The sequence below is a fragment of the Astatotilapia calliptera genome, chromosome 22 (genome assembly GCF_964374335.1).
Source record: "Astatotilapia calliptera chromosome 22, fAstCal68.1, whole genome shotgun sequence".
In the NCBI taxonomy this organism is placed as follows: Eukaryota; Metazoa; Chordata; class Actinopteri; order Cichliformes; family Cichlidae; genus Astatotilapia; species Astatotilapia calliptera.
In genome coordinates, this window is record NC_137442.1 from 30,530,515 (window position 1) to 30,556,871 (window position 26,357).

The 26,357-nt window shown below is 41.0% G+C and overlaps 4 protein-coding genes across 5 annotated transcripts in view; 1 reads left to right on the top strand and 3 right to left on the bottom strand.

Moving 5' to 3' along the window:
• Positions 1–3,200, top strand: part of hpca (hippocalcin) — a 51,483-nt gene extending 48,283 nt beyond the window's left edge. The window contains exon 5 of the mRNA XM_026155594.2: positions 2,574–3,200. Within this exon, the coding sequence (XP_026011379.1) occupies positions 2,574–2,671 (98 nt within the window). The 3' untranslated portion in view covers positions 2,672–3,200. The remainder of the gene's footprint in view (positions 1–2,573) is intronic.
• A 2,678-nt stretch (positions 3,201–5,878) lies between these two features.
• Positions 5,879–17,995, bottom strand: LOC113014208 (transmembrane protein 54-like). 2 transcript variants are annotated; one of them, XM_026155590.2, is made up of 6 exons: positions 17,843–17,995; positions 16,482–16,678; positions 13,415–13,474; positions 10,193–10,384; positions 7,109–7,249; positions 5,879–7,025 (listed from the first exon to the last, which is right to left on the bottom strand). In XM_026155590.2, the coding sequence occupies exons 1-6, from the start codon at positions 17,853–17,855 to the stop codon at positions 6,672–6,674; spliced, it is 957 nt and encodes a 318-aa protein (XP_026011375.1). In that variant the 5' UTR covers positions 17,856–17,995; the 3' UTR covers positions 5,879–6,671. The 2 variants fall into 2 exon arrangements, with proteins under 2 accessions (XP_026011375.1, XP_080151845.1); XM_080295719.1 differs by lacking the exon at positions 7,109–7,249.
• A 662-nt stretch (positions 17,996–18,657) lies between these two features.
• Positions 18,658–20,418, bottom strand: LOC113014210 (gap junction beta-3 protein-like). Its single transcript, XM_026155593.2, has one exon. It carries the CDS (start codon positions 20,011–20,013, stop codon positions 19,213–19,215), a length of 801 nt encoding a protein of 266 aa, XP_026011378.2. The 5' UTR covers positions 20,014–20,418; the 3' UTR covers positions 18,658–19,212.
• Positions 20,419–23,040: 2,622 nt separating this feature from the next.
• Positions 23,041–24,439, bottom strand: LOC113014209 (gap junction beta-4 protein-like). Its single transcript, XM_026155592.2, has 2 exons — positions 23,602–24,439; positions 23,041–23,512 (listed from the first exon to the last, which is right to left on the bottom strand). The coding sequence occupies exons 1-2, from the start codon at positions 24,135–24,137 to the stop codon at positions 23,236–23,238; spliced, it is 813 nt and encodes a 270-aa protein (XP_026011377.1). The 5' UTR covers positions 24,138–24,439; the 3' UTR covers positions 23,041–23,235.
• Between the last annotated feature and the right edge of the window lie 1,918 nt (positions 24,440–26,357).

The window sequence follows — 26,357 nt, forward strand, 5'->3', positions numbered from 1 at the left end:
TATGTAGTGTTCAAGCTAGCATAAAACAATTACATGATCATAGCTAATGCCACTAATGGAGAGCTAACTACATATTTGAAGCTACACTAGTGTTTTGGTGCCACCATGTTTTTTTTGTTGTTGTGGTTTTGTTTCCTGCCAGAAGCAAAGAGCGCTAATTTATCAGCTATTGCTAGCAAGCTTGGCTAACTGCCACTACCCGATCCGTACCAGAAACAAGATCGGTACCACGCATGTGCAAAAGGTGTCTACTTCTGGCCGAAGCTTTTTACGATAGTTACGGGTCAGAGTGTCTGTTAAGATGTTAAGAATAATAAGTATAGCTTAAAATGTATCAAATAATGAAATATTTCAATATAATGTAGACAAAAACTAAAAATAAAACGACAGTTACGGATCAGGACTCCCCGATCCTTACTGAGCATGTGCAAAGTTGGACTGTACAAATTGGTCTACCCAATCCATACCGCCCATGTGCAATGTTTTCTTCTTCTTCTGTTTTGTTTAATGGCAGTTTACTCCCCAGTGTATGAGGATACTGCCACCTGCTGACCGAGTGAATGAGCCCTATTGTAAAATGAACTAGCATCATTACAAACGCGTGTTAAATTTGATTTAGTGATAGTCGTGTGTTTATGCTTGTCTGTGTAGAGAGGATTGTTGGAATAGTAATGATGATGTCAGCTATCACTGTCAATTGTCATTAAACACTTAATCTGACTGATGAATCTTCACGTGACATATTACTAAGTCAGTATTATTAGGTCTGTAATTAGGCGCCATTCTTCATACTTTACGGCGCTGTTGTTCAATTGTGGGACGATCTCTGTTGAGGAGAAAAGCATTAATTTGTTTGTATACGAATTATCCATTGTTTAAATGTCCCGGGCAGTCGAAAAGGAGGCAGAGCTGTTGAGAAATGCTATGAGCTAACTGGGCGCTAACCGTGTCACTCAAATACATTAACTGTTGCAATCTTGGCAAAGAGAGGAAGTGACGTAAGATTTGCGCATGCGTGGTACCGATCAGGTTTCAGGTACGGATCGGGTAGTGACATTAACAAGTAGCACTGATAAACTGTAAGGATACAATGTGCAGACACATTGGCTAATTGTAGTCTGATAATCCAATAAAATGCTTCAAAAGGTGCATTTTAAACAGCCCAAACACACACACTGTATATTCTGTAAACATACATTTTAATTCTGTAAAGTTGGCCATTTCACACGGAAATACTATTTTTCCCACTTGTATATTTGAGGAGGGCGTTGAATACATTAGTAGGTTAGTTTGGAATGTGCACTATCAACTAGTCACCAGCTGTAGTATTGTGTAGAACAAGCAAATATTTGTGGACATGACTTTGTTGAGGCTGACACACCTCTTTATCAGAACATTAGTTATAGTAACAGTGTAGGTACAGAAGCTGATACTTCTTAATCATACTTCCCTTGCTCACTCTTTTTCAGCATATTACCAGTGTTGGTCAAGTTACTTGAAAAAAGTAATCAGTTACTAATTACTGATTACTTCCCCAAAAAAGTAATCCCGTTACTTTACTGATTACTTATTTTCAAAAGTAATTAATTACTTAGTTACTTAGTTACTTTTTAAAAACACGATTTACAACCTGAATAGGTGATAAAGCAATAGATCTTTCAGCCCAATTCTACTTTTTCTGCATAATCCATCATACAAAATGTAATCAAATGGAAAAGTCTCTTTTTAAAACTTGTTTTATCAGTTTTAATCTTTTAACTTTATGCATCAAGCAAATATTAAATTATATGCAACATTCTCTGACTGGAAGAAATTTGTTTAATATTTAAACCTATTTTCTGCACATTCCAGCATATAAAATAAAATATTTTTTTGTGTTTACACTCAGTCTTTCAAATAGATGCAAGTAAAACACAGCAGGAAATAAATAAAGTCAAAGACTAGCGGTCCTGTTGCTCTATTTTCACCTGTAAAGCAGGAGTAGGGTAGGCGGAGGTTTACCCTGGTGCAGGTGTGCCGCAGCGGTCAGTGGAAGAATCCGCGAGTTTCTCTGCGAATTTCCCATTACGTCGTAGCGCACTCGGTGCTTGCTTGGAGGTTTAGGGGGGTTTTTTTCGCTGTAAAAAGAAGTTTTCTTCCCACGCACAACGGATTCTAATATTTTTGTCACTTTTTATGGAATCAAACTTAACTTCCACGCTTAAAAAGCTGCACGCTCATACTCTCTCCCGCACTCAATATATGATCCATTGTTGATCTGCACACAGCTGTTGTCACGAACGTCGCACTTGCTTACGTCACTGTCATGAGACATTCTCGCAAAAAAACCACGGTTTTAGTAACGCAGCGTTCCTACGGGAAAGTAAAGGTAATCTAATTATCGTTTTTGCAATAGTAATCCCTTACTTTACTCGTTACTTGAAAAAAGTAATTGGATTACAGTAACGCGTTACAAGTAACGCATTACTGCCCATCTCTGCATATTACACACATTCATCTTCAAAATATCTCCACAAATTAATAATAGCATTTCTTTTGTTTTTGTTCTTCTTCTCTCCCTGTCTCTCCTGCAGGCAAGCTATCCCTGGAGGAGTTTATCAAAGGTGCCAAAAGTGACCCCTCCATCGTTAGGCTACTCCAGTGTGACCCCAGCTCGGCCTCCCAGTTCTAAAACTGTCCCTACTGCAACCTTCTTTTTTTTTATCCACAACTTTGCTCTGTTGCTCTATTGAAACAGTCAATCAAATCAATGCATGATGGTTCTCGTCTCTGATATCTTTCTGTTGTTGTTGTTACTGTGTGCAAGGATGATAGAGGAGGATAAGGAAAGTCGTCACTGTCATTTTACGTCTATGTTTGGGAGAATGAAGGGACTAGGTATGACTGACAGAGACGCCTGCTAATGTTCCATAATATCTGTCTCTCTCTCTCTGGAGCGTTGGATTTCCAAGGAGCTTGTAACGGCGTGTGGATGTTTGTTTGTTTTTTTCTTTTTTCCGCAGGGAGAGGAATCAGTTCCTACTCCTACACATATGCACATGTAGATGTACATCATGTATATACTGTACGCCTGTATATCATAAGATAAAGTGCATCTGTCTTCATATAGGGGCGCACACTCTTTGCCATTGAAAGGCAGTATTATGTAGCGTAGCTTCCTGGTGGTCCATCTGAATGGGCAGTTTAAGGGGGTGGGATGGGGGCGGGGCTTGTACATCAGATTTCTTTTATTTTATTTTTTTTTTTATTTAAAATGCTTTTTATTTTCCTTTTGTACATACTGTTTTCCTCCTTCATGGTTTATTTATTCAGTTTTTATTCTCATTATTGCGCTTTTACTTTGATAATATCGAGATGATCAAATTCCAGTTTACAGTGACGGAGAGAGAGAGAGAGAGACAAAACTAGTCAAGATTGACCTCTTTGTGGACTCGAGCGGAGGAATTCCTGTAAAATAACGGGATCCCATTTGTTGCATTTGATCAATGACACCAGTAGCACATATCAGTCGAGCCGCCATTTGTTTATATAAAGTATGGCTGTGCATTTGGGTCTGAATGCGTGTGCGTGCATGTGGACACACACACTGTATGCTTGAGGCTAACTTTTACAGTATTATCTTGTTGTGTTGTTTCTTAATTTGTAAGTATTTTAAAGTTCTTTAACGATGAGCAGTAAACTTAAGATAGCTGTAACCGTTCGCTATACTACTGCATGATCCTTCGAACCCAGCGACGACAGAATCCACAGACACAGTTTACGCACAGCGGTAACTTTTTGTAGCTCTTCAGCCTCCTCAGCATGGACCCCAGGCAGAAATGATTCGATATTTGTCTTGCTCTGGGACAGCACGGGCCTCCTACCCCCGCGCTCTCTTTTCCTCTGACAGACCGAGAACTCACTAAGGGCTTGTTCATCACTCTCTAGCTTAATGATTTTTTTATTATTATTATTTTTTAACCTCCTGGATTAGTCTGCTTGCAGAGCAGTTAGATGAAGGGACGTGTTTCACAAGATTGCAGCGAGTCCGGAAATGTGTTCTAATTTGGATCTGTTTGATCTTATTTATAGAGCAGAAAGAATGTTGAATATATTTTAAAAAATTTAAAATTATAAACTTGTCTCCTGTATCAGTGACAAATAAGTATTGTGCGTTGTTGAGGTTTTAAAAAGACCAGATGCAGTTGTGAAGAAGACCTGAACCTGAAATAAACATAGTCACTGGTTGCAGCACGGCCAGCACCATTCTCCTTTATCACGCCTTAAATGCCCCGATAGTCAGATCACTATTGCCCTCTTGTGTTTTCAAGGTAAAACACACACACTCAAATTGAAGCAATGGGACAAAGCTAACAGAAAATGTGTGGATATGGCGCATAAGGAAGTTGGACTCAAGGATATCAGTTTGTCATGATGGATTTTGTCATCATGGGTGTCGTGATGAGCAAAACACAAAATCACGTTAACGGTATTTCAATAGTTATAGAAAATAATGCTCTCGGTCAAATTTTTTGTCTTCTTTAATGAACACAGCAGGGAGGAGGTAGGAATGTAGTCATGAATTCATAAATACTCAAACAACATTGATATTTTATTTTTAAATATCAGGATTATTGTTAATTCAAAGTTAGCATGGCACCTCTGGCCTGTAATATTAGTTTCAATGGTGTGTTCTGCAGACAGAACGCCAACACGTTGTTGTCTCCTTTCAATTTTATCTTGACATCATTAGCCAGAATTTAGCTAACTTACTGAATACTACTGTAGCAGTGGGGGCTGAGAGTCGTCCTGGTGCTGCTGCATCTATGTGACATTTAACTAGTACCAAACACTCGCACAGGAGCTTCCTAACCAGCCGCACCTCTGCTTTGGGGATCCTTTAGTATCACTGCCTTCTGCTGGTAGGATAAAGAACAACAGTTGCTACTCTCTGATCTATTACAGTGTAATCCTTTTCTATTCTCACTGCCTCTGATAAACTGGTACTTTGTGTTGGATAAATACGAACCTCCTTTCTTCCTTCCTACTTTTCTGTTGCATGAAAACCTCATCTGAGGATGTCATGTTTATTCTGTTGAACCTGAAATCGAAATATATGTGTTTCTAAGCTGCACGTGTGCACTGCGTCCTCATTTGTGGTCATTTTGGATACGTGTGGAAAACGTTAAAACAGGGGTCGACATAAAGTCTGCTTTTGTCTTAACTGGATCAAACCAATGAAACTCTGTGAAACTGCTTAGAGTTGTAAACCACTGACATTGTTATCATATTAAAACATTTATTTATCTTAATATAGGAATAAGACGCTCAATTTTAACATTATGTCTCATTTTGTCTACATGATATAGAAATGTAGAATGCAGTTTTAAAGAAAAACATCTGCTAGCATTAATCTTTGGGCTTAAATTACAAGGGGAAAAAAAAATCAGCAGAAAAAAGTAGGTCATTGCCCAGACGGTCCTCTAATTATGGAGCAGAAAGATTTTTGTTAATTCACATAAAATAGCCTTTTTTTGCAGACCCATTGTACAAAAAAAAAAGAAAATCCAACATTTATTCCTCTCTCTCCTTTTTTTCTAAGCAGCCCAGTCGACCGAATTGGGAGTCTGTGGTGGCCCAATTCTGGTCCCCAAGCCTTATGTTTGAGCAGATCGTGTCTGATCTGACAGCTGAACTGTAATATAATTAAAACATGACATATATATTCCATATATTCCAGGCACTTCTTGACGTGCACCTGCAGATGGTTTGTACCAACCTGGCTAAAAGTCATGCATAACCAGTCCTACCTGTCAGGTCACTCACGAGCTGCTGGGGTTACCATGTGCTAAAAATGTTTTGGTGCCAAAGTTCAGAAACAAAACACATAACAATGGTGTGGTTTCTTGAATAAAAACTTTATTTACTTAAGAAATAAAAAAACAACATGTGCAGTGCTAATTTGACTTGAGCTAAAAGAAGAAAACAAAATGCATCTCATACCCTGTTAGGCAAACCTGAGACTCTATCCTCAACAAAAAAGAGGAAAAGCATTGTAACACCAGGAGAGCAGCTCATTTACATCCCAACAAAGTCAGAATAAAGAATATTTTCATCTTGTTCTTCCAATTCTGTTGGCATTGTGCAAAAGAACCCACCAAAAAACCCCAAAATGAAAACATTTTGTGGTCACATTTTGGCGTGTGTGAAATACTGAGCTTTGAATTGTGGTAGAGATTTCAGTGTTGGAGAGCGCTAACTTCCAGATTAGCCCTGCCTCATGGCTTTATAATGGGAAAGTGTGAATCGAGTTTTAAACAGGTCCGAACAGCTGACATCACAGCGACATCGGATCATTCATCCAACCCTTGACAACAAACTGACCAGCTATTTCTCATAATCCCATTCAGACCCGGCACTGTGTCCTCTCTTTGCAGCATCTCTCCTCCTGATGTGCATATTTTGTTCAACACGATGACAAGAATGAGAACTGACAAATTCCCATAACTGGGAAATAATCTGGGCCTCAGAATATTCATAGATCACTTCCTCTTAAAGAAACATCTTCATCTGAGGCCAGAGCTTTAAAGTACTGACAGGTTATGAGCATGAAGTTTGACTCCAAGTACTGTAGCTGGAACCTCATAAGACTTTTTCTGGCTCTTCGAGTAGATCTGCTGCGTTAAATAACGCTATATCCAGAAGCTGGACCTTTCCAGCGCACCCCTTTGCAAGAGCCGGTGTTGCTCCGTCGCCATTTGCTGGCTTCCAGCTCTTGTTACTTGCCTTTCTCTGTCTGATCTCACTCTGTGTGGCTGGCGAAGAGGTTGCCTCTCCGAGGGAGGAAGACTGTGGTCCTGACGAGGAAGATACTGTGGAGGGGTGGGAGTTCGGTGCTGGCGTTGTGGAGTTGCTGTGCTCCTTCTTGGTGGTTGGCTGTAGGTTCTTGGAGGCTCTGTATGCCCAGGGGCAGGTTCATTGTAGCTACTTGGAGGTCTAGAATAGTGAGGAGAAGCACCTTTCTCGATTGGCACCACAGCGTTAATCTACAGAGACACCAAAAAATGGCTTTAGTTATAGTGCACAGACTGCCAGTAGAGTTCAATAGATGCCCGAGTCAAAATCTCACCGATCTGCCTCTGGGTCTCTTCCTGGTAGGACAGCAAGGCAGACCCAGAAAGGAAATGCAGACAGCAAGGCAGCGGGCACAAAACACCAGCTGGATGAGACAAGTCACGATTAAAGGCACCCAAAGGATCAGAGTCGTACTCTGGGGAGGGAGAAGGTGAAGATGAGCTGGGGGGAAACACCAGCTGGACCATTCAGAGAACAATATCTGTAAAGGTGCTCTGCAGTCTCACATAAAATGGGGAAACTGTATAGATAATAATGTGATACAGAAGTGAACGTGTTCTCAGATTGCACAGCAGGGCTGCAAACCAAAAAACTTCTGGTTTGCAGCCCTGCTGTGGGAATTTCAGTTTGCACAGGAGAGGCTGGATAAAATATGCAGAGCAGAGTATCAGCATGAAATGCTACAGAGGGAATTCAAAGAAATAGAGATGCCTTTTGTTGTTGGGCACACTGACTCGCAGACTACAAAGAGAATAAAAAAGTGCACCGCTCGAAATTTGGAGCTCTCTTTGTAAATCATGATGAAATATGCAGGAAGCACAGAACATAAGGCTTGCATAACCATCATTACTGCTTCTAAGCATGCATGTGTGCCAGAAAAGTCCAAAATACACTCTCAGGTGATGTAATGTACCCTCCGGCAGCCATATTGGAGGCCGCTAGCTAATACACAGCACTGAGTGAACAGCATGGTCTGCAGTCTCAATAGACTAAGACAAAACTTGATGCTCTGGGGTCCAGCTTAAATTTGGTCCATCACAAACTTTATGTGGCTGTAAAATGAGGAAGAAACACACCAAAGATGATAATCCAACCCTCATTCCAGAAAGAAAGCAGAAGAACTTGGGTTTAAATCTTACAACTTGTCTAAATTTCAGATAAGTATTGCTCAAGTTTTGTTTCACAGCTCTCTGTTGACTTATTGAACCCATTTTCTCTCTTTTTAATAAGCTTTGATGGTAGCTACTTACTATATTAACAAAAGTATTGAGCCACACCTCTTAAGATTTGAATTCAGGTGTTTTTAGTCGCATTGCCACCGGGGAATAAAACCAAGCACCCAGTCATGCAGTCTGTCTTTCCAAGTCTTTGAGGGTCGTTCTAAAGAGGTCAGAGAATGGTACTGTAATAGGATGGCACTGCTGCAGCTGGAGAGTTTGTCTTCCCTCCTAGATATTTCAGGATCACCTGTAAGTGGTATGATTGCACAGCAACGCAGCCGCAAAGTGTCAGCAGACAAAGATGGAGAGCGAGGGTCGCTAAATACTAAATACAGACTCCGTAACCACAATCTTCCTCTGGCATTAACATCAGCACAAAAACTGTGCCAGGAGCTTCAATAGGAATCCTATTATTACGCTTTACATTATGTACTCAGGTTTGCAATAATTCCCCCACTTTTCCTTTTAGCTTCATTTCCTTCTACCACTCCCGTTCACGTCCTGTCAGACTGTGGCAGGTTCACACTGATTTATTTATTCAGAGGAATTCTAAATAAAACACGAAGAAATCCACATAATTAACAAGACAAGTTTCTTCTCTTTGCTTAAATTCTAATAAATGTACTTGTTATTAATTATTTTTAGGTCTATGAGCAATTGTAATCTCAATATTGAACAAAATAATTCTGTATATACAGTGGTCCCTCGTTTATCGCAGGAGTTACTTTCTAAAAATAACCGGTGATAGGTGAAATCGGCAAAGTAGCCAACCTTATATTATTTTTTACATTTATTATAGATGTTTTAAGGCTGTAAAATCCCTCACTGCACACTTTATACACTTTTCTCAGACAGGCATGAACATTTTCACACTTTTCTCTCAAAGTTCAAACCTTCGTAGAAAAATAAGTTCAGTATTATAGAATGAAACCAAAGGCACCCATGGTTTCCTTTGACGGTGCAAAACATTTCATCGACATTGTTGTGTTTGTCGGGGAGAAAACTTACATACTGTACAGCACTTCAGACTCACGCTGCTAGCGATGGAAGATTTATGTAAAGTTGACAAGCTGAATGAAAAGTGAACCGTTATAGCGAGGGACCACTGTAATGGAATAACAAGCAGCACTAGTGCATTTTTGGCTTCTTCAGCTATACTATAATGTGAAAACACCTGTGTTATTTAAAGCAGCTTGAATGTCAGGGTTTTAAGGTAGTACGTCTGAGGTAGTCGTTGCTTTAACTGTCTTTTGTGATCTTCAGGATGATTTGCCCTGTTCTCATCCCAATCATCCGGTGTAGGGCACTAAATAAAGTAAATAAAAGCACGATCCACAGGAGGTTACAATCATGGTTAAATGACTTACACAGATGTATTGATTCAAACGGAAACATATCTGTTCACCCAGAGAAACAATGTAGAAACGAGGCATAACATGCTACCCTGTGATTACCGCTCTCTATCATGATGAGTGACGATCTGCACTGCAGACACGACTGCACGATGGCAGTCTCCTTTTCAATATTTAGACAAGTGAAGCCCTCCCACTCACTGAGCCACACAATTGACTGAAAGAATACAAACACGGTGGCGGTGGGGACTGTCTGCCCAGGGCCGTGTCTGTGCTACTTACAAATGATAACCTACACCGCGTGCAGCAGCTGTGCCATTAACCCCCGTGCCAAGAATAAATCCACTCTAAGATGAAGGTGACTGATGCAACAAATTGTCAACTACATTGGGTGTTAAAACGCCAAAGTGTTGCTGATGTGCGGATGTTTCCGTGAGGCTTAGTGCGTCTGACAGCGTAACGGTGTCTGGACGCAGCCCGGAGCTAGCTGACGGGGTCAGGTCAGCGTTTGTGCCACCAGTCCGTCAGCCGCACAAGCGCGACAGCCTGAGTGACAGAGAAGACAGACACCCAGCCTCCCACTCCTTCTCCCACACCCTTATGTATGTACACACACACACACACACACACACACACAGTACAAAAGGGAATGCTGCCACCATGATGCATAGCCTCTGTTGTGATTATGTCACAACAGTCAGCTGTTCAAAGAGCCATCTGCTGCAGAAAAGGTCACAGGTCACGCCTTGATCTCAGCATCTGTGGCGCGCACACTAATGCACTCACGTAGATGCGTGTGGGGTCAAAGGGACACTCGTTGGTGACGCTGGAGTAGCCGGTGGCGTCAGGGAAGCGGCAGAAAGTCATGAAGCTCCGCCCACCGTGAACAATGGCCCTCACCACGGATACAAAAAGGCCAATGGCTGAAGCCGCTGCCGTGAAAGACGCAACCAGACTCACTGTGAAGAGAGACCACGTCTAGGGGAAAGGAAGAGAGAAGCACAACTTAGATGATCAGGAAAGAAAAATTCTCCCAGCTGGGAAACTGGGGCATCTCCGGCTGGAAATAGACTTTAAAAAAAAAAGAAAAGAAAAAGACAGCAAAAGAGAAACAAACATTAGTAGAGCTGAGATTATTCACAGCAGCCGCTCTGACATGTCAGAGCAACAAAAGCACAGGTGTATTAATGATTCTGGTTCCACTCCTGCTACTGTGCGTGCTGATTCACTGCCATAGACTCCTCATCCTCCCCACCCACAACAAGAAGTTTGCAATACAAACAGGGTTAGTTAGGATAGTAAAGCAAGCAAAAGCAGGAGCAGGATTTTGACTGATGCTCATAAGGAAATATGCAAAGAACAGCAAGACTAACTCGACAAAAACAAACAAAACAGTTTGATATTTAACAACCTCACTTCAACAAGGGGGTGCAGTGTGGAGTTTGCATGTTCTCCCTGTGTCTGTGGGCTCTCCAGTTATACTGGCTTCCTCCCACAGTCCAAACACACAAATGGGGTTAGGTAAATTGACCATAGGTATGAATGTGAGTATGAATGGTTGTCTGTCTCTCTTTGTTAGCTCTGTGGTGGACTGGCGTCCTCTGCCTCTATGATATGATCCAGCTGCCTCCGTGACCCTTAATTGGATAAGCAGAGGAAAATGGATGGATGGCTGGACTTTAACCATGCTTTTGATTAAGTAGACTTTAAATTGTTGTGTCCCTCCATTTATCGCAATTTGTCATTATGCAGCCTATCAGATTTCATATACCAAGATAAGTGTTCTTGTCAAAAGAACTCCTGTGTCTGAATATTGTGTTTCTGTCTTCAAAGAGTTGAGCTCCCTCAACACACAAAAAAACAACAACCCTAAATTACAAAAAAAAAAAAAACTAAACCAAAACCCCAAAAGAAATCGGTTTTTCTCTGCTTGGACATGTTCTCTCGCCTTGCTTGTCCTGACTGCACTGCCATAACCTAGCATAGCGTCGCATAGCGTAGCGTAGCATAACATAATAGGCTCTCAAAACACATTATGATTTGAATGTTGATGGCTGCACAGTAAAAGCTACAGATAGCAGCCTTAGGCTCACACAGGATTAGAGAGCGTTAAAAGACTGCCTGGCAACCATTGGTTGTTATTAAAAAAAAATGTTACCCAATCTGTTGCAAGTACTTGCTAGAGGCTGCTGGCAGTTGCTGTGAAATCGACTGCTAAAGCCCCAATCATACAGGCTTAAAAACCTGCAATGCCTTCTGCTAGCCCCTAGTTGCTAGGGAAAAATTTATATTCCCTAAATTGTTTGCAAGTGGTTGCTGGAGGTTGTTAGCTGCTGCTAGGTGAAACTAGTTGTAAGAACTTATACAGCTGTGCTGACAACCTCCTTGCAATTGCTTTTGTTGCTAAAAACATTGCTGTGGTTGCCTGTTTGTATGTTGCTCCTTTTGCCAAGTGTTGGTTTCAGAGGTTGGGGGTTGCTGCAGCACTCCTTCTGTGACCCATCACAACAAACAACCTCCAACAACCACTCACCAACCAGTCGGCAATTAAGATAGGCCTGTGTGATTAGGGGCTTAGCAATCCATCCATTTTCTACCAATTGTTCAGGGCCGGTTGGCGAGGACAGCTGGATGCCAACAGAATCACATCATCTACAAAAAGCAGAGATGAGATTCTGAGGCCACTAAAGTGAAAGCCTACTGCCACCTGGCTACACCTAAAACCTATGTCCATAATATCTGAAAAGAATCTGTGACAAAGGGCAGGCGTAGCAAAGTCCGACACCCACTGGGAACGAGTCTGGGTTATTGTCAGTAGTTTCGATCAAGCTCCTGCTGTAGATCTACAGCAAACACCCCATAGCCTGTAGCACCCCCAACAGGACACTCGGAGGGATGCGGCTGAATGCCTTCTCCAAGTCCACAAAACACAAGTAGACTGTGGGTTATAGATTTGAAATGAAAATTTTGATTTGATCACAATAAAAAGCTTGGGTTAGAAACAATTTTAAATGGGAACTAAAGTCCAATTTAACCATGAACACAAACATTGCAGTTTATTTCCTGATGTTTTACAAATGGTGTTTCCTAAGTACAGTCATCGCCTGTTCTAAGGAACTACTTATGATTTGTTTTAAAAAAGAAAAAAATAATAGTAATCCATTCAGGATGTAGCACGCCTCTTGGACAATGCAACAGGAATAAGCTCCAGCCTCCATGCATGATAAGAAGATAAGAAAATAGACTGATTATGCAAGCCTTAGCCATACTTGTATTACAAATGAATGATGCACGATAATGAATGATACGCTGGGTGGAGAAACCTATCCCGAATTTACAGAAGGTGAGATGCAGCTAATCAGCGTGCCCAGATATTTAAAGTCAATTTGCGAAGATGACTGAGCTGTTAAATCAAAACCCGATAAGGCCAGTAAAAAGAAAAAAAAAAAAAAAAAAAACACCTACAGCAGCCACATGCAAGAAAGGCCCGTGTTCACTCATCACTTGAAGTGGATGACTGAGTTACATAACAAGATGTAATGGACTCAAACTGCCGCCTCACAGCCTGCTTCACAGAGGCACTCGCTAACAAAGGAAACCGGAGTGGTTTATCAAGCTACAGCTCACTCATGAGCAAGCTGCCTCGTCAGTCCCGTCTGAGCAGCCCGACAGCTAACTGAATAAACATAGAGGAGATGCAGGGAGTGAGAGGGGGGGGGGAAAAACAGAAACACACACACAAATCCAGCTCTGCAGGGCTGAATTCAGACACCTGAGGCAATGTGCAGGCTTTTTTTTAAGTCACGACAGAGAGAAAGAGGTGAGGAAGCTGTAAAATATCAAAGCAGAAGCAGGCGAGCAGAGTGCTGGAGCGCTGTGAAGGTACCGCTCTGGCACAGTAATGTTAGATCAATAAGAAAAGCAAAGGAGAAAAGGTGGATAACACAAGGAGAAAGGAACCTACTCTCCAGATATTGAGATTAAAAAGCATACTGCAGAGATACTAACCAGGGATTTACTCTTCTTGTTTTTAGAGAGGACGATAGCCAGAATACCAGCAACAACTCCCTGCGGAAAGAACACAGATGACATTAAAAAAACCCAAAAAAAAACAACCCAAAAACAAAACAGGGAACGCACTGCAAGCAATTCAAACACATCTTTAAGTGCCTCTGTATTTTTGAAAGATATTTTTAGGAGACCTGAGGAGCAGCATTTTCACAGAGTGGCTCAAACTAAGTGAAAACCACTCAGATTCCTACACAAGCCACATTTTTCAGAGAGAGATTAAACATTATTCTAGAGTTCTTTATACATTAAAAATGGTTTTAATGAACTTTAACACTGACCTATTTTCACATACAAACAAATGTGCTGCATGTCATTCTCAGAATTGCTTCCTCATAGCAGCAAGGAGAATCATTTATGGCACAAACCCAAAGAACGGTCAGAAGTGAACCCTGTCTTAAAATGTGGTCACATCTTACAGCAGAGTCATTGTGACTTTGTTTCATTCTTATATGTAACGAGCACATCACATCAATCCCCTATGAACGACATCAGCAACTTTTAACTAGAGTTGGGGTAGTCCAATTAACCAAAGGCCGGAGCTGCAGATTAGAAACGAAAAGTCAACTTAAGCCTGTGATATTTGTCCAGAGATGGCAAAAGTGAGCACATTCATCACTAAAGCAGACATACAGATGATTGTGATAACAAGTACTTTGGTAAATGTTAATGTACTGATTCAATTTATTAACTCAAGTAAGAGAGAAAAGCCAGAAAGTAAAAAGTAACTCTTTGGATATTTCTACCAGCTTTTTGAACCTCCCACAAACATGAATACAAACCTTATCATTTTAAAATTTGAATTCCGATAACCATCTGTTATTTGGAAGCAAAGTGACATTCAGCATGTGAGGGCAGCGTAAAAGCCCGTCTTATCTGTCTTACATCTTTCTCCATCTCTGATTGAGCGTATCTGGCCATATCCCTGTGTTGGTGTTAATCATGCATTATGATAATAATGTTGTTCCAGGATCGACATTGCAATTGATTGATCACGTTGTGTCATAACTTTGGAATTCGGAGAAAAAGAAAAAAGCCTTTGTTTATAAGAAACTCTCGTCTGGAAAAAATGTAAGCATGTCAAGTGTTTCCTTTATTAAGTTATATTATATAATGTGTATATTATCAATATTATCAGCTTTGCTGTTACTCCAAATTTACGCTACTCATGCTGGTTATCTAGCAATAGTTTTTAAAAGCATTAGCTAACTTCCTGGCTAATGCTAACTGACTCCTCAGACAACATCATTGGTCAGCTGGAATCTTGATCCTGGACCGATGACGATGCAGGATCAACGGGATTATCAGATGGTAGCTCTGAGTGAACTTATCGAGCACTCTTCTTTTCCTGGGAAATTCAGCAGCTGGATCTTTAGCCAACAGACGTAACGCGTGACCAACTGCATACAAATAGATAGTGTATTTGTTGATATCTCTTGAGCTTTTAGAAACTTATTTGAAATTACCTGCTACCAAAACAAACCCCTGAACAAACAAAAAGTTACTTAATTTACGCTAGCGCCTCTTCTGTAGCGCTAGCTAGATGTTTAAGTACTTCAACCACAACTTTTGGACGATCTGCACCAAAAAAGCCATCCCAGATTGTTCCGGCCCACTTAACCCCTGAGTATAGTACAACAAATGATATAATGTGTATAGATTATATATTTGGGTTTTTTTGCCTCTTAGATTTCTTTGTAATAAGCACCAGTGATGGAGACACCAGCAGGACTGATTGTCCTTTTTCTTGTTCTCCCCATTTAGCCTCCAATCACTTTAATGTTTGAACATTAGCAATGTCAGGAAATAATAGCCCCCTCAAAAGCGTTAAACATGGAGTAAAGAACTTGTTTGGAAAATGTAATGAGTAGAAAGTGCAGATATCTTGGTTAAAATGTAGGGAGTACAAGTAAAAAGCTGAAAAGGTAAAGTAAAGACATCTGAAAAATCTTCTTAAGTACAGTAAAGTATATTTTTACTTCACAGCTGTGAATTTGTCTACAGATTTATAACTTATGAATCCTGAAAAACAGTTAATTCTATTGTTTTTTGTGCTGTCATCACCACGAGGGAAGGCAACATTGGTAATACTTTAATAAAACGTACGCACGTAAAAGAATTCTTACCCTGCACAAAGAAAACAAACAAGCACGCACACACACACACAAAATCACCATCGGCTTTACAAAACCCGCGCACCGGCCTGTCGCGTCTCACCACCATCTTTATCTGCACACTGCTCCACGTGACCTTAACTCGTCCACACTGTTTTGGATGTGTGACACTCAGGGTGACAGAGTATGATCAAGCAAATAAAGCTTTAGTCACAAATGACTATTCCCCGACTGAATGGGAGTGGCAGCTGAAAAGTTTACACTGGCTGCAGCACTGAGAGTGAACTTTTAGTCTGAGGGCAAACTTCTTTCCAGTCTGTTGCACATTTTCAAGCTTTAGCATCACTAAGCTAACAGAAAGCATGAAAAACTAGAATATGTTTATGTTTGTATATTGCATGTTGTAGCATATGGTATTTTGGAAAACCCTAACTATAAATAATAACGAAAAGGCAATATTTTATCATTATTATTATTATTGTTGTCGTTATTGTTAGTGATAATAGTAGAAGTAGTATTCATGCCAAAGATTTATTTTTAAATAGTTAAAACCTGTTCTAAAATCACAGGAGTGAAGCAAAGATGACATTTTTTTAACCAATCCTCCAGAGAGGAGGATTGGGGGTGTTTTGGCTCTTTTTGAATGTGGTCTTGCAGGTCAGTTCTCTTTGTTACCTTCAGGGCATCGTTATACCTTACCTGCTAGTAAAGGTTTTTGATGCTTTAGCTCACGTGTTTGTTTGGATGTTACTGTGTTTTATGCACAACAAGCTTCTCCGAGCTAAATTAGCCACAGTGGGATTTATACAGTTATTAATAAAGATTAGATTTCCTAAAATTCCCTCCCCAGAGATGTCCTCTAGCTCTATCCTTGTTAGTGCCAAAATGCTCACCAGCATGCCAGATGTGATGGCCACCACGTTGGCGATGGCGTACTGCATGGTACGGTCCTGGTTTTTGATGCTGATGTACCTGAGCACCACGCCATGCACCAGAGCTCCCAACAGAAAGTTCACGTGACCGACTAGAATCACGCTCAGACCCATCTTCATCAGGGCCTTGGGATCCTGCAGGCTGTCGCAGCACAGTCCTGATGGGAGAGGGAGAAAAGAAGCAGGTCGATCCACAGCAGCAGAGCAGAGAGAGGTGACTTTACGTCATCCACGCCGTATTGATCAGAAACACAGGGGCCAGGTCAAAACCACGGCGGAGATGTCAGCCGTGTTAATAATTAGCTGCTGAGCGCAGGCTGTCCCAAACAAGTGTGTAAGAGGTGACCAAAGATTTCCAAGACAAAAAAATCTACACTTGGCCTGTTATGCTTCCCCCCCCCCCCCCCCCCCCATCTTTTCAACCAGTCAATGCTCACAATAAACCCACATTAGCTTCATGTAATGCACAATAATCCCTCTTATCCAAAAGCGGAAACTACAGATACAGTTCCTGACAAGCTTATCTACTCTTGGCTCTGTGTGATGTCATCAATGTCATCATCTAAGACACACGCCCTGTTTGTGTCACTTTTAGGCTTGCACATCAACTTTAATCTCATCTTGTGAAAAGCCTGTTGTTGAAACCTTCTGTTTACTAGAAACAGCCAATCAGAAGAAAGCAAGCTTTAAGGGAAGGGGAAAGGCGCTAACACAGACGCTGGATAAAATCAAGGGATGCTCCAAGGCCCAGTTTAATAGAAAGAAGGATTATTCTGAACTGCCAAAGCTGCTCAAGTAGAAAGTAAAATTATGAAGTAGAAAATTTGCATGAACAGGGCTCCCTTTCTTATGAAATCTGGATCACATCTCAATTTATATAATAAATATTGATGGGGTTTGTGTAGTCACGTGACACCGGTCCTCGCATACATTTCGTACGGCGATCCATCCAAGTGAGATCCATATTTATTCCTTTATTCCAGCCACAACAGTTTCACAACTAAATATCTGGTCAATGTTTACTCGCCTCTTGCCACGTGAAACATCCACGCACATATGGGGCGCCGTTTGTAAAGTGAAACAGGCATGACAGTTGTGACAATGTAACACGGTGCTGGGTTTGTTTGAATCTGCCAGTAAAGGGTGATAACGTTTAGAGAAAATGCCCAAAGTAAGCAGTCACTCTGTTATTGCGGTATTAAAAGTGACCTGATAAACTAGTTCCACACCACCACCACACCCAAACAAACACTGAAGTCTGGAACACTGACAGCACTTTACAGGCGATTAAATCCCCAAACCCCCACACTCCTGTTTGTTACCTGTGTCGCCCATCTCTGTCAGGTCACCATTCGGTAGGTTTTTTTGTTTGTTTGTTTTAAATTATTTTAATTCAAAAGACAGGCTGTCCTGGGGTGGGACGGTGTCAGCGTGCTCTCGCTTCTTCTTCAAAGTGATCTCCACAATCCCGTCGGACAGAAAGTCACAGTCTCTGACACTCCTGCACGACGCTTTTCAAAATAAAACAATGATCCCTGAAAGTGGAGCATACTTGATGAGTTTTCAAAACTGTCGATAAGCTTTTTTGTTATTATGAAAAGACACGATGAATTTAGTACTTTAAACTGATTCTTTCTTGTGTGGAAAAATAAATTGGGATTAAAAATTTTCTCCCCTGAATAAATTGTTTTAAATACATGCTTTTATTTCGAAAGTAAATTCAATAATTATATATATAATATTCTCTAACCTTGATGCAGACAGGGCACTGCCTATAGATTTCTTTTTAAATGTAAAAATATTTGAATGATTGTGATGTAACTTTTGACAGTTTGACAGTTGCCATTAAAAAAAAAGTCCAAACTTCAATATATGTGGCTGGTTTGAATAAATAAGTAAGCTGCACAAGAGTAAAAGAATGTGTAGCAACTACAGCAAAATAATCTTTTAAAGAAGCCCAAATAGTAAACAGTCACAAAACAACGGAACTCTGGGGATATCACTGATGGGTTCTGTCCCTTCATATGCCAATAAGGCTTGACTGCCACCAAGTGGATCAGTGACGCTATTGAAGAAATATGAAGCTGAATGACCATTTTACAGATTTTTACAAATATATACAAGTTGTAATGTTTATTTTTGTCACTTTGAGCGACTAAGTCAAACAAATTAATAGTCACTTTTGCTCAGTGTTGTACTGTCTGTAGTCACAAATCTGTGAATGTTCAGCCCATAATGTGAAAATCAGTTCTTGATATTTCATCAAACATTTATTTGTAAGATCACAACAGGGAATTAAAACATTTACATTAAATTACATTTTGGAAACTTTATAAATGTAAATACAATAAACCTGAATGCGTTCACCTTTTTTCATGGGTGCTTTTCAACAACACGCAGAGGCCTAAATTATCATCGTGTCCATTAGGGCCGTGGAGAGATCCCTTCTGAAGGTTAACAAAACACACACACACACTTAAGTTCAGTTGAAGCTGATATGAGGTGTCAGATGTCAAGTGGATAATCTTACATTTGAATGATATTAGGAAGGGATCTTCAAATGTGCAGAACACCATATCAAAGATTTGAAAGCCAAAGGTGAAACTACTTAACATTTAATGCATAAAAATAGGTGATTAATAAGGGGCATGAGAAGATTTCTTGATTTTTAGTTCCCCAAAAGGGTCTTCAGCTATTCAGCGTGAGAGGACTTGCAGGCGTCGCAGTCCACTTCAGGGCGGACCTTTCTCGATGCAATTCTGATGCTGCCGTGTTGTTTTCGATTCACCACTCTGGTCGCAATCATGTAGAATATCTCACAAATGTTGAGCACCACACACAGGACGGATGCCCCCACCATGAAGTAGGAAAAAACGGTTTTCTCAGTGGGTCGAGACACGTAGCAGTCGACCAGATTTGGACAGGGGCTGACATCGCATTGAACCTTCCTGGGCAGCTTAAAGCTATCGTAGATGTAGTGGAGCAAGTAGAGAAAAGTGATCTCGAAACCAGTTTTGATGAAGAGGCTCATCAGGTACGTCCACCACAGGCCGCCATGCTTTTGTCCCGGGTTGTCGTAGAGCCGAGTGTTCTCGCCGTGCTTGGCTCGGTACTTGCGTTCCCGTTCTTCCCGGTAAGCCACGTGGAGCACCACCATGAATGAAGGGCAAGTGATGAAAACAAGTTGGAGGGCCCAAAGGCGAATGTGGGAGATGGGGAAGAAGTGATTATAACAGATGTTGGTGCAACCAGGCTGACGGGTGTTGCAGTCGAAGTGCCCCTGCTCGTCGCTCCAGACTCGCTCAGCAGCCACCACGAAGATCAGCACCCGGAAAACAAAGACCACTGATAACCAGATCCTTCCGAAGGCAGTGGAGTACTTGTTGACTCCGCTGAGAAAACCCTGAAGAACTTTCCAATCCATGAGTTCAGGCTTCAATACGTTTCTTTTAAGCTGTGAATATTTGGGGAGGCAGGAAAAAAAAGAAAACATAAAGGCAAAGTTATGCAATCATCCAGAGAATATCTGTTCCCAACAGTGGGTCTTTCAAATAGGTGTTCCCATTTCTGATCAAACTTTTGCTCGGAAGCTCTGAAACCTAAAGCTCTCCCACTTCTCACAGCATGTTTTCACTTATGTTCAAAATTTGACACTTTTAAAGAAATATGCCATTAATAATTAATGAAATGCTCACTGGTTTATAACATAAAATCCCTCGACAGCACAAAAGACACTTGATTCTCTACCTCGGCTACCTTTAGAAGAGTTTAAGCTGAAGCTTGCCTCAACTGTGTTCCACGTTTAGTTCTTCCATTAAACTTAAGGATTTCTTTTTCTAAATAAAGTTTTAAAATGAAAAATAACTTATGTGAGACTGTATCTAAAAGAAACTTACCTTATGACTTCTGTTCTTGCACGCAGTCTTTCATGCGTCCAGTCTGGGAAATAAACTTCCTAAAAAAATAAGTTAAACAGGTAGCATTGGTTCAACCTCTGGACGGATTGGTCATAATCTAGAGGTGTGTCCACTTCTGGCATCTACCCAGCTAATCGGAGTGCTGGACAATATACTACCTTAAAGTTATGAATGCAGCAAAAAAATTACAAAATACACATACGTAGTGATACGCTATCATTTAGCCTTAATAAGGCACATTTTAAATTGTATTTGTCCACTGTGATTTGAGTTTCTTATGTTTCTTATCAGTCTCATGAGGCAGTTGAGATGTGAAGATATGTCCTTGGGTAGGTGCTTAGTCAACCAGGCTACCACCTAACATTTGTTTGAGCAACAACTCTAAAATGCACCTGAGATATGGAGAGTTGATATCGCTAAACAGTATATGCATTTGTTTGTTGATTTTCTAAGGTTAGGAAGTGCAGCAGTCACCACCTTATAAGTACACTCAGTACAAATCTGTTCTTTGATATGACGCTCATAGAAGGAATGCCAAATGTAGTTTTTACTGAGGTGGTGCGAAACTAGTGTAGGAGTAGTGTTTGTTTTTAATGCTACTCCCTTCACTTACCACATGAAGTTGTCATGTGGATACATCACATTGTGGTTTTGCTGACTACTTTAAAAGATCTTATGGAATGGTAGTAGCAGTCTGGCTCTATTAGTTCATTTTACAGCATTGCAATTTGTCTCAAGCACTTAACCAGAACACCAGTGATCTGTCTCAGCTTTGGGTTGAGTTTAGCCACTTGCTAAGTTTACAGAAACTAGAACAGCATTTCAAATCAACTTTTATATATTTTGGCGTGACGATTTTTCTGTTGAATGTTCCAAACAGGTAAAACATTCTGTAGAAAGTGATGGAATTTAAATGAAAGTCTAACCATGGTGGATAACTAAAAAATGATAAATTGTTGAGAAGTTATAATGTCCAGCCTAATTCTTTCTGAGTGTAGTTAAAGAAAAAATCAGTTTACTTTAATTCATTCAGCACAGGTTCAGAAATTTTGTGTTATGTAGATTGGAGAATCATAACGGTTGGTTACATTGTAACCCAGGTTCTCTGAGGGGAAAGACTAGATCTACACTGAACAAAAATTTAAACGCACACTTTTGTTTTTGCTCCCATTTTTCATGAGCTGAACTCAAAGATCTGAAACATTTTCTACATACACAAAGGACCCATTACTATCAAATGTTGTTCACAAATCTGTCTAAATCTGTGTTAGTGAGCACGTCTCCTTTGCCGAGATTATCCATCCCACCTCGCCGGTGTGGTATGTCAAGGTGCCGATTAGACAGCATGAATATTGCACAGGTGTGCCTTAGCCTGCCCACAATAAAAAGGCCACTCTGAAATATGCAATTGATCACACAGCACGAGGCCACAGATGTGGCAAAACCAGTCTGTATCTGGTGTGGCCACCATTTGCCTCATGCAGTGCAACACATCTCCATCGCATAGAGTTGATCAGGTTGTTGATTGTGGGCTGTGGAAGGTTGGTCTATTCCTCTTCAATAGCAAAGTTGCTGAATATTGGCTGGAATTGGAACACGCTGTCATATCCGTCGATCCAGAGCATCCCAAACATGCTCAATGGGTGACATGTAGGGCGAGTATGCTGGCCATGCAAGAACTGGGATGTTTTCAGCTTCCACGAATTGTGTACAGATCCTTGCAATATGGGGCTGTGCATTATCATGCTTTAACATGAGGTGATGGTCATGGATGAATGGCACAACAATGGGCCTCAGGATCTCAACACGGTATCTCTGTGCATTCAAAATGCCAGCAATAAAATACACTTGTGTTCGTTTTCCATAACATACGCTTTCCCATACCACAACCCCACCCACCATTGGTCATTTGATCCTGAGACGGTTTCTGACAGTTTGTGCAGAAATTCTTTGGTTATGCAAACCGATTTTTGCTGCAGCTGTCTGGGTGGCTGGTCTCAGACGATCCTGGAGCTGAACATGCTCAATGTGGAGGTCCTGGGCTGGAATGGTTACACGTGGTCTGCGATTGTGAGGCCGGTTGGATGTACAGCCAAATTCTCTGAAACACCTTTGAAGAAGGCTTATGGCAGAGAAATGAACATTCATTTCACGGGCAACAGCTCTGGTAGACGTCCTGCAGTCAGCATGCTAATTGCACGCTCCCTCAAAAGTTGCGATATCTGTGGCATTGTGCTGTGTGATCAATTGCATATTTCAGAGTGCCCTTCTATTGTGGGCAGGCTAAGGCACACCTGTGCAATATTCATGCTGTCTAATCGGCACCTTGACATGCCACACCTGCAAGGTGGGATGGATAATCTTGGCAAAGGAGACGTGCTCACTAACACAGATTTGTGAACAACATTTGATAGTAATGGGTCCTTTGTGTATGTAGAAAATGTTTCAGATCTTTGAGTTCAGCTCATGAAAAATGGGAGCAAAAACAAAAGTGCTGCGTTTATATTTTTGCTCAGTGTACATTGCTGAACATGTGGAATATGTAGAGTGGAGAGATAGTCTTGACATATGGTCATATACATCCAAAAAAAAAATCATTTTGATAGTATCAGATTAAACGTTTATTGAAATAGCAGTACATACATGCTCAACACATCAATGTTGGGGAACAAAAACATAAAATAGTTAAAATGTAAAATTGGTTTCAAAATAACCAACATCATCTGTTTGTAAGCATTTGCTGATGATTCTGATTCTGATATTTAAAAATTCATTATGTCTCTCAGGACATAATGAGCTCAGGCTATGGTGTAGGGCGGGGCTGAACCCTTCTGGCCCGGTTCTCCATTGGTCACACTCTTCTCCAGAACCGGTTCTTTGTAGGCTGAGTTTTCATTACCACTCAGAGGAACTCTGGTCATCATGAAGGAGTTGTCTCTCATGGAGCGAGGTCCTTTTTTGCAGCATTCCCGGAACCTCTTCCCACACAGATATAACACCTCACAAAGAGTGAGGAAAATGCACACAAAGCTGGTCACCACCATAAAGACAGTAAATATCTTCTTTTCCGTTGGCCTGGAAAACAGAGTGTAAGAGATAAAACATAATGTAGGATTAAGCGTTTGAAATTTTTGGCCATTTAGAACCTTAAAGGTATCCCTTACCTCGCAATGTAGCAGTCCACCACATTGGGACATGGCTCTTCTCTGCATTTCACCAGTGGAGGAAAGAAGGCAGCTTCGTAGAGGTAAAACAGCAGGAAGACAAACACGCCATCCACAGTTATCTTGAACAGCAGGCTGAAAAAGTAGGTCCACCAGAGACCCCCTCGTTTCTTTCCTGTGTTATCATACAGAGGTGTGCAGTCTTCTCCGTACTTTAGCCGGTGCTTACGCTCCCGGTCTTTTCTGTAGGAAACGTGGAGAGTCACGAGAAGGGATGGACAAGTCACAAAGATCAGCTGGAGAGCCCAGAGTCGGGTGTAAGAGATGGGGAAGTAGTGGTCATAGCAGACATTTTGACAACCAGGCTGGCGGGTGTTGCAATCAAAGTCCTTTTGTTCGTCGCCCCAGACCTTTTCACAAGCCACCAAGAAGACCAAGAGCCTGAAGATGAAGACAATGGCAAGCCAGATTCGACCAAACCTTGTGGCGTACTTGTTAGTCCCACTGAGGAGACCCTCCAAGAAGATCCAGTTCATGGTGTTGTTTCAGATGTCAGTTGAACCCAATTGTAGAAACAGAGCACTAAAAAAGAAAATCCCAAGATGTGGGACCCACTGCTGAGGTATCGCTCGCTTGGACGCACTCTGAACTGGGCATGTCAAGCACGAAGGTGCTTTAATATGTTTCTTAATACCTGCCTGTGCCTTCTTGGCACAGTCAGAAAGGGAGGGAGGTACACAGAACAAAGCAAACATAGACCCATTCTTCAGCTAGAGTCACTTCTGTAACTGGTGATAAAACACACACACACCTTGACTAGTTCAGTAGTTCACACAGGCTCTGCACCATCCTGGATGCTACAAGTCTTACATTCAAAGAAAGCCAGTTAGCCTGACTTAGAATAAATAAGGAAAGGTATGTGATACAACGAGCCAGGTTGTGTCAAAAGATACAAAAAGTCTGCCTATCAGGAAGTTTCTTAGAAAGAGACAGATGAGTATTCACTTCTGAGGAAAGTTTTTATACACACCAACCTGTCTTCTCCTGACTTTAGCGTTACTGTATATTTAAAATGTGGCCAAAAGTGTACGATCCTATCCTTGGATAAGTTGGAAACAAAGACAAAACATCACAGGTGATTTATACAATCCCATCCTTCCTGTATGAGGAACTCAATTTTATTTGTATAGCATTAAATCACAACAACAGTTCCTCAAGGTGGTTTGTATTGTGAGGTAAAGACCCTGCAAAAATACAAAGAAAACAGAGGTTATAATAAAATATAATATTGATTCACTCTTTAGCTAAATTATAATTTGGGCAAGACACTTCACCCGTTGCCTTCTGGTGGTGGTCAGAGGGCCCGGTGGTGCCAGTGTCCGGCAGCCTCGCCTCTGTCGGTGCGCCCCAGGGTGGCTGTGGCTACAATGTAGCTTGCCATCACCAGTGTGTGAATGTGTGTGTGAATGGGTGGATGATTGTGTATAGTGTAAAGCGCTTTGGGGTCCTTAGGACCAAGTAAAAGCGCTATACAAATACAGACCATTTACCATAATAGAAAGGGGAAAAACAAGAAAACAGAAAAAGACACAGCACCTCTGTGAAATCATTTTATTTTATTTTTTGCAAAATCTGTTACAATCACAAGACAAAACTTGTCAGATTGGACAAAATGCAACACAGTTGCAACACAAATAATAAAGAACCTTGAACCTTGAGTTACAATAACCTTATTCTCAATTTTATAACCTATGAAGCTGGTCCTAGATGAACAACCTTTTTGTATATCAACCCTTGCTATTAAGGCGGTCTGCTGGCTGGCTCCACAGCTCTACAGTGCACAATAACTTTAGAGTGGATATAGAGAACCACATCAGCCAGAGTCAAGTAATCCTTTGGGTTTAGACCACAGACTGTATAATATGGTTATGACATTGTACGTGTCTGCGTGAAGCTGGACAATGAAATCCAGCTATATTAGATTAGATCAGCAGTTGATATTCACTCTTGGAGAGTACTGATGTATAAAGACGCAACAACGCTATAGGAAGGTGTTTATGTCTACAGCCTACACAGACGGAGAGGCCCAGGAATACCTGACTCATTATTATTATTTGTGGATTAATAGTTATACTAACATCCATCCATCCATTCACTTCCGCTTATCCTTTTCAGGGTCGCGGGGGGCGCTGGAGCCTATCCCAGCTGTCATAGGGCGAGAGGCGGGGTACACCCTGGACAGGTTGCCAGTCTGTCGCAGGGCCAACACACAGGGACAGGCAACCATTCACTCGCACATTCACACCTAGTGGATTATCCAATTAACCTATCCCCACGCAGGGAACCCACGCAAACACGGGGAGAACATGGAAACTCCACACAGAAAGACCCCACTGATGGTGGAATTGAACTCAGGACCCCCTTGCTGTGCGGCAGCAGTGCTAACCACCATGCCACCGTGCCGCTATACTAACATAATGTATATTATGACATTATAGGTTTTTAGTAATTCTAATTTATAATTCTAATTAATTATTATGAATTATAATGACACGTTTCATGTAGATGCCCTGAGTGATAATGGATCTCTTTTAACACTAATGCTTTTTTTTTTACTACAAGTAATCAATCAATAACTACATACATATACATCTATCTATCTATCTATCTATCTATCTATCTATCTATCTATCTATCTATCTATCTTTTGGTATAGCTGCAATAAAAAAAAAAGATTTCCATATTTAAAAAAAGAT

What these genes read in the sequence shown, in the direction of transcription:
- LOC113014209 (XM_026155592.2), bottom strand. Translation starts at nt 24,137, where the DNA reads ATGAACTGGATCTTCTTGGAGGGTCTCCTCAGTGGGACTAACAAGTAC. An exon ending in GTGGACTGCTACATTGCGAG is followed by an intron (nt 23,513 to 23,601) that starts GTAAGGGATACC and finishes TCTGTTTTCCAG; the next exon opens with GCCAACGGAAAAGAAGATAT.
- LOC113014210 (XM_026155593.2), bottom strand. Translation starts at nt 20,013, where the DNA reads ATGTTTTCTTTTTTTTCCTGCCTCCCCAAATATTCACAGCTTAAAAGA.
- LOC113014208 (XM_026155590.2), bottom strand. An exon ending in CCATCACATCTGGCATGCTG is followed by an intron (nt 13,475 to 16,481) that starts GTGAGCATTTTG and finishes TTCTTTCCGCAG; the next exon opens with GGAGTTGTTGCTGGTATTCT. An exon ending in AGAGACCCAGAGGCAGATCG is followed by an intron (nt 7,026 to 7,108) that starts GTGAGATTTTGA and finishes GTGTCTCTGTAG; the next exon opens with ATTAACGCTGTGGTGCCAAT.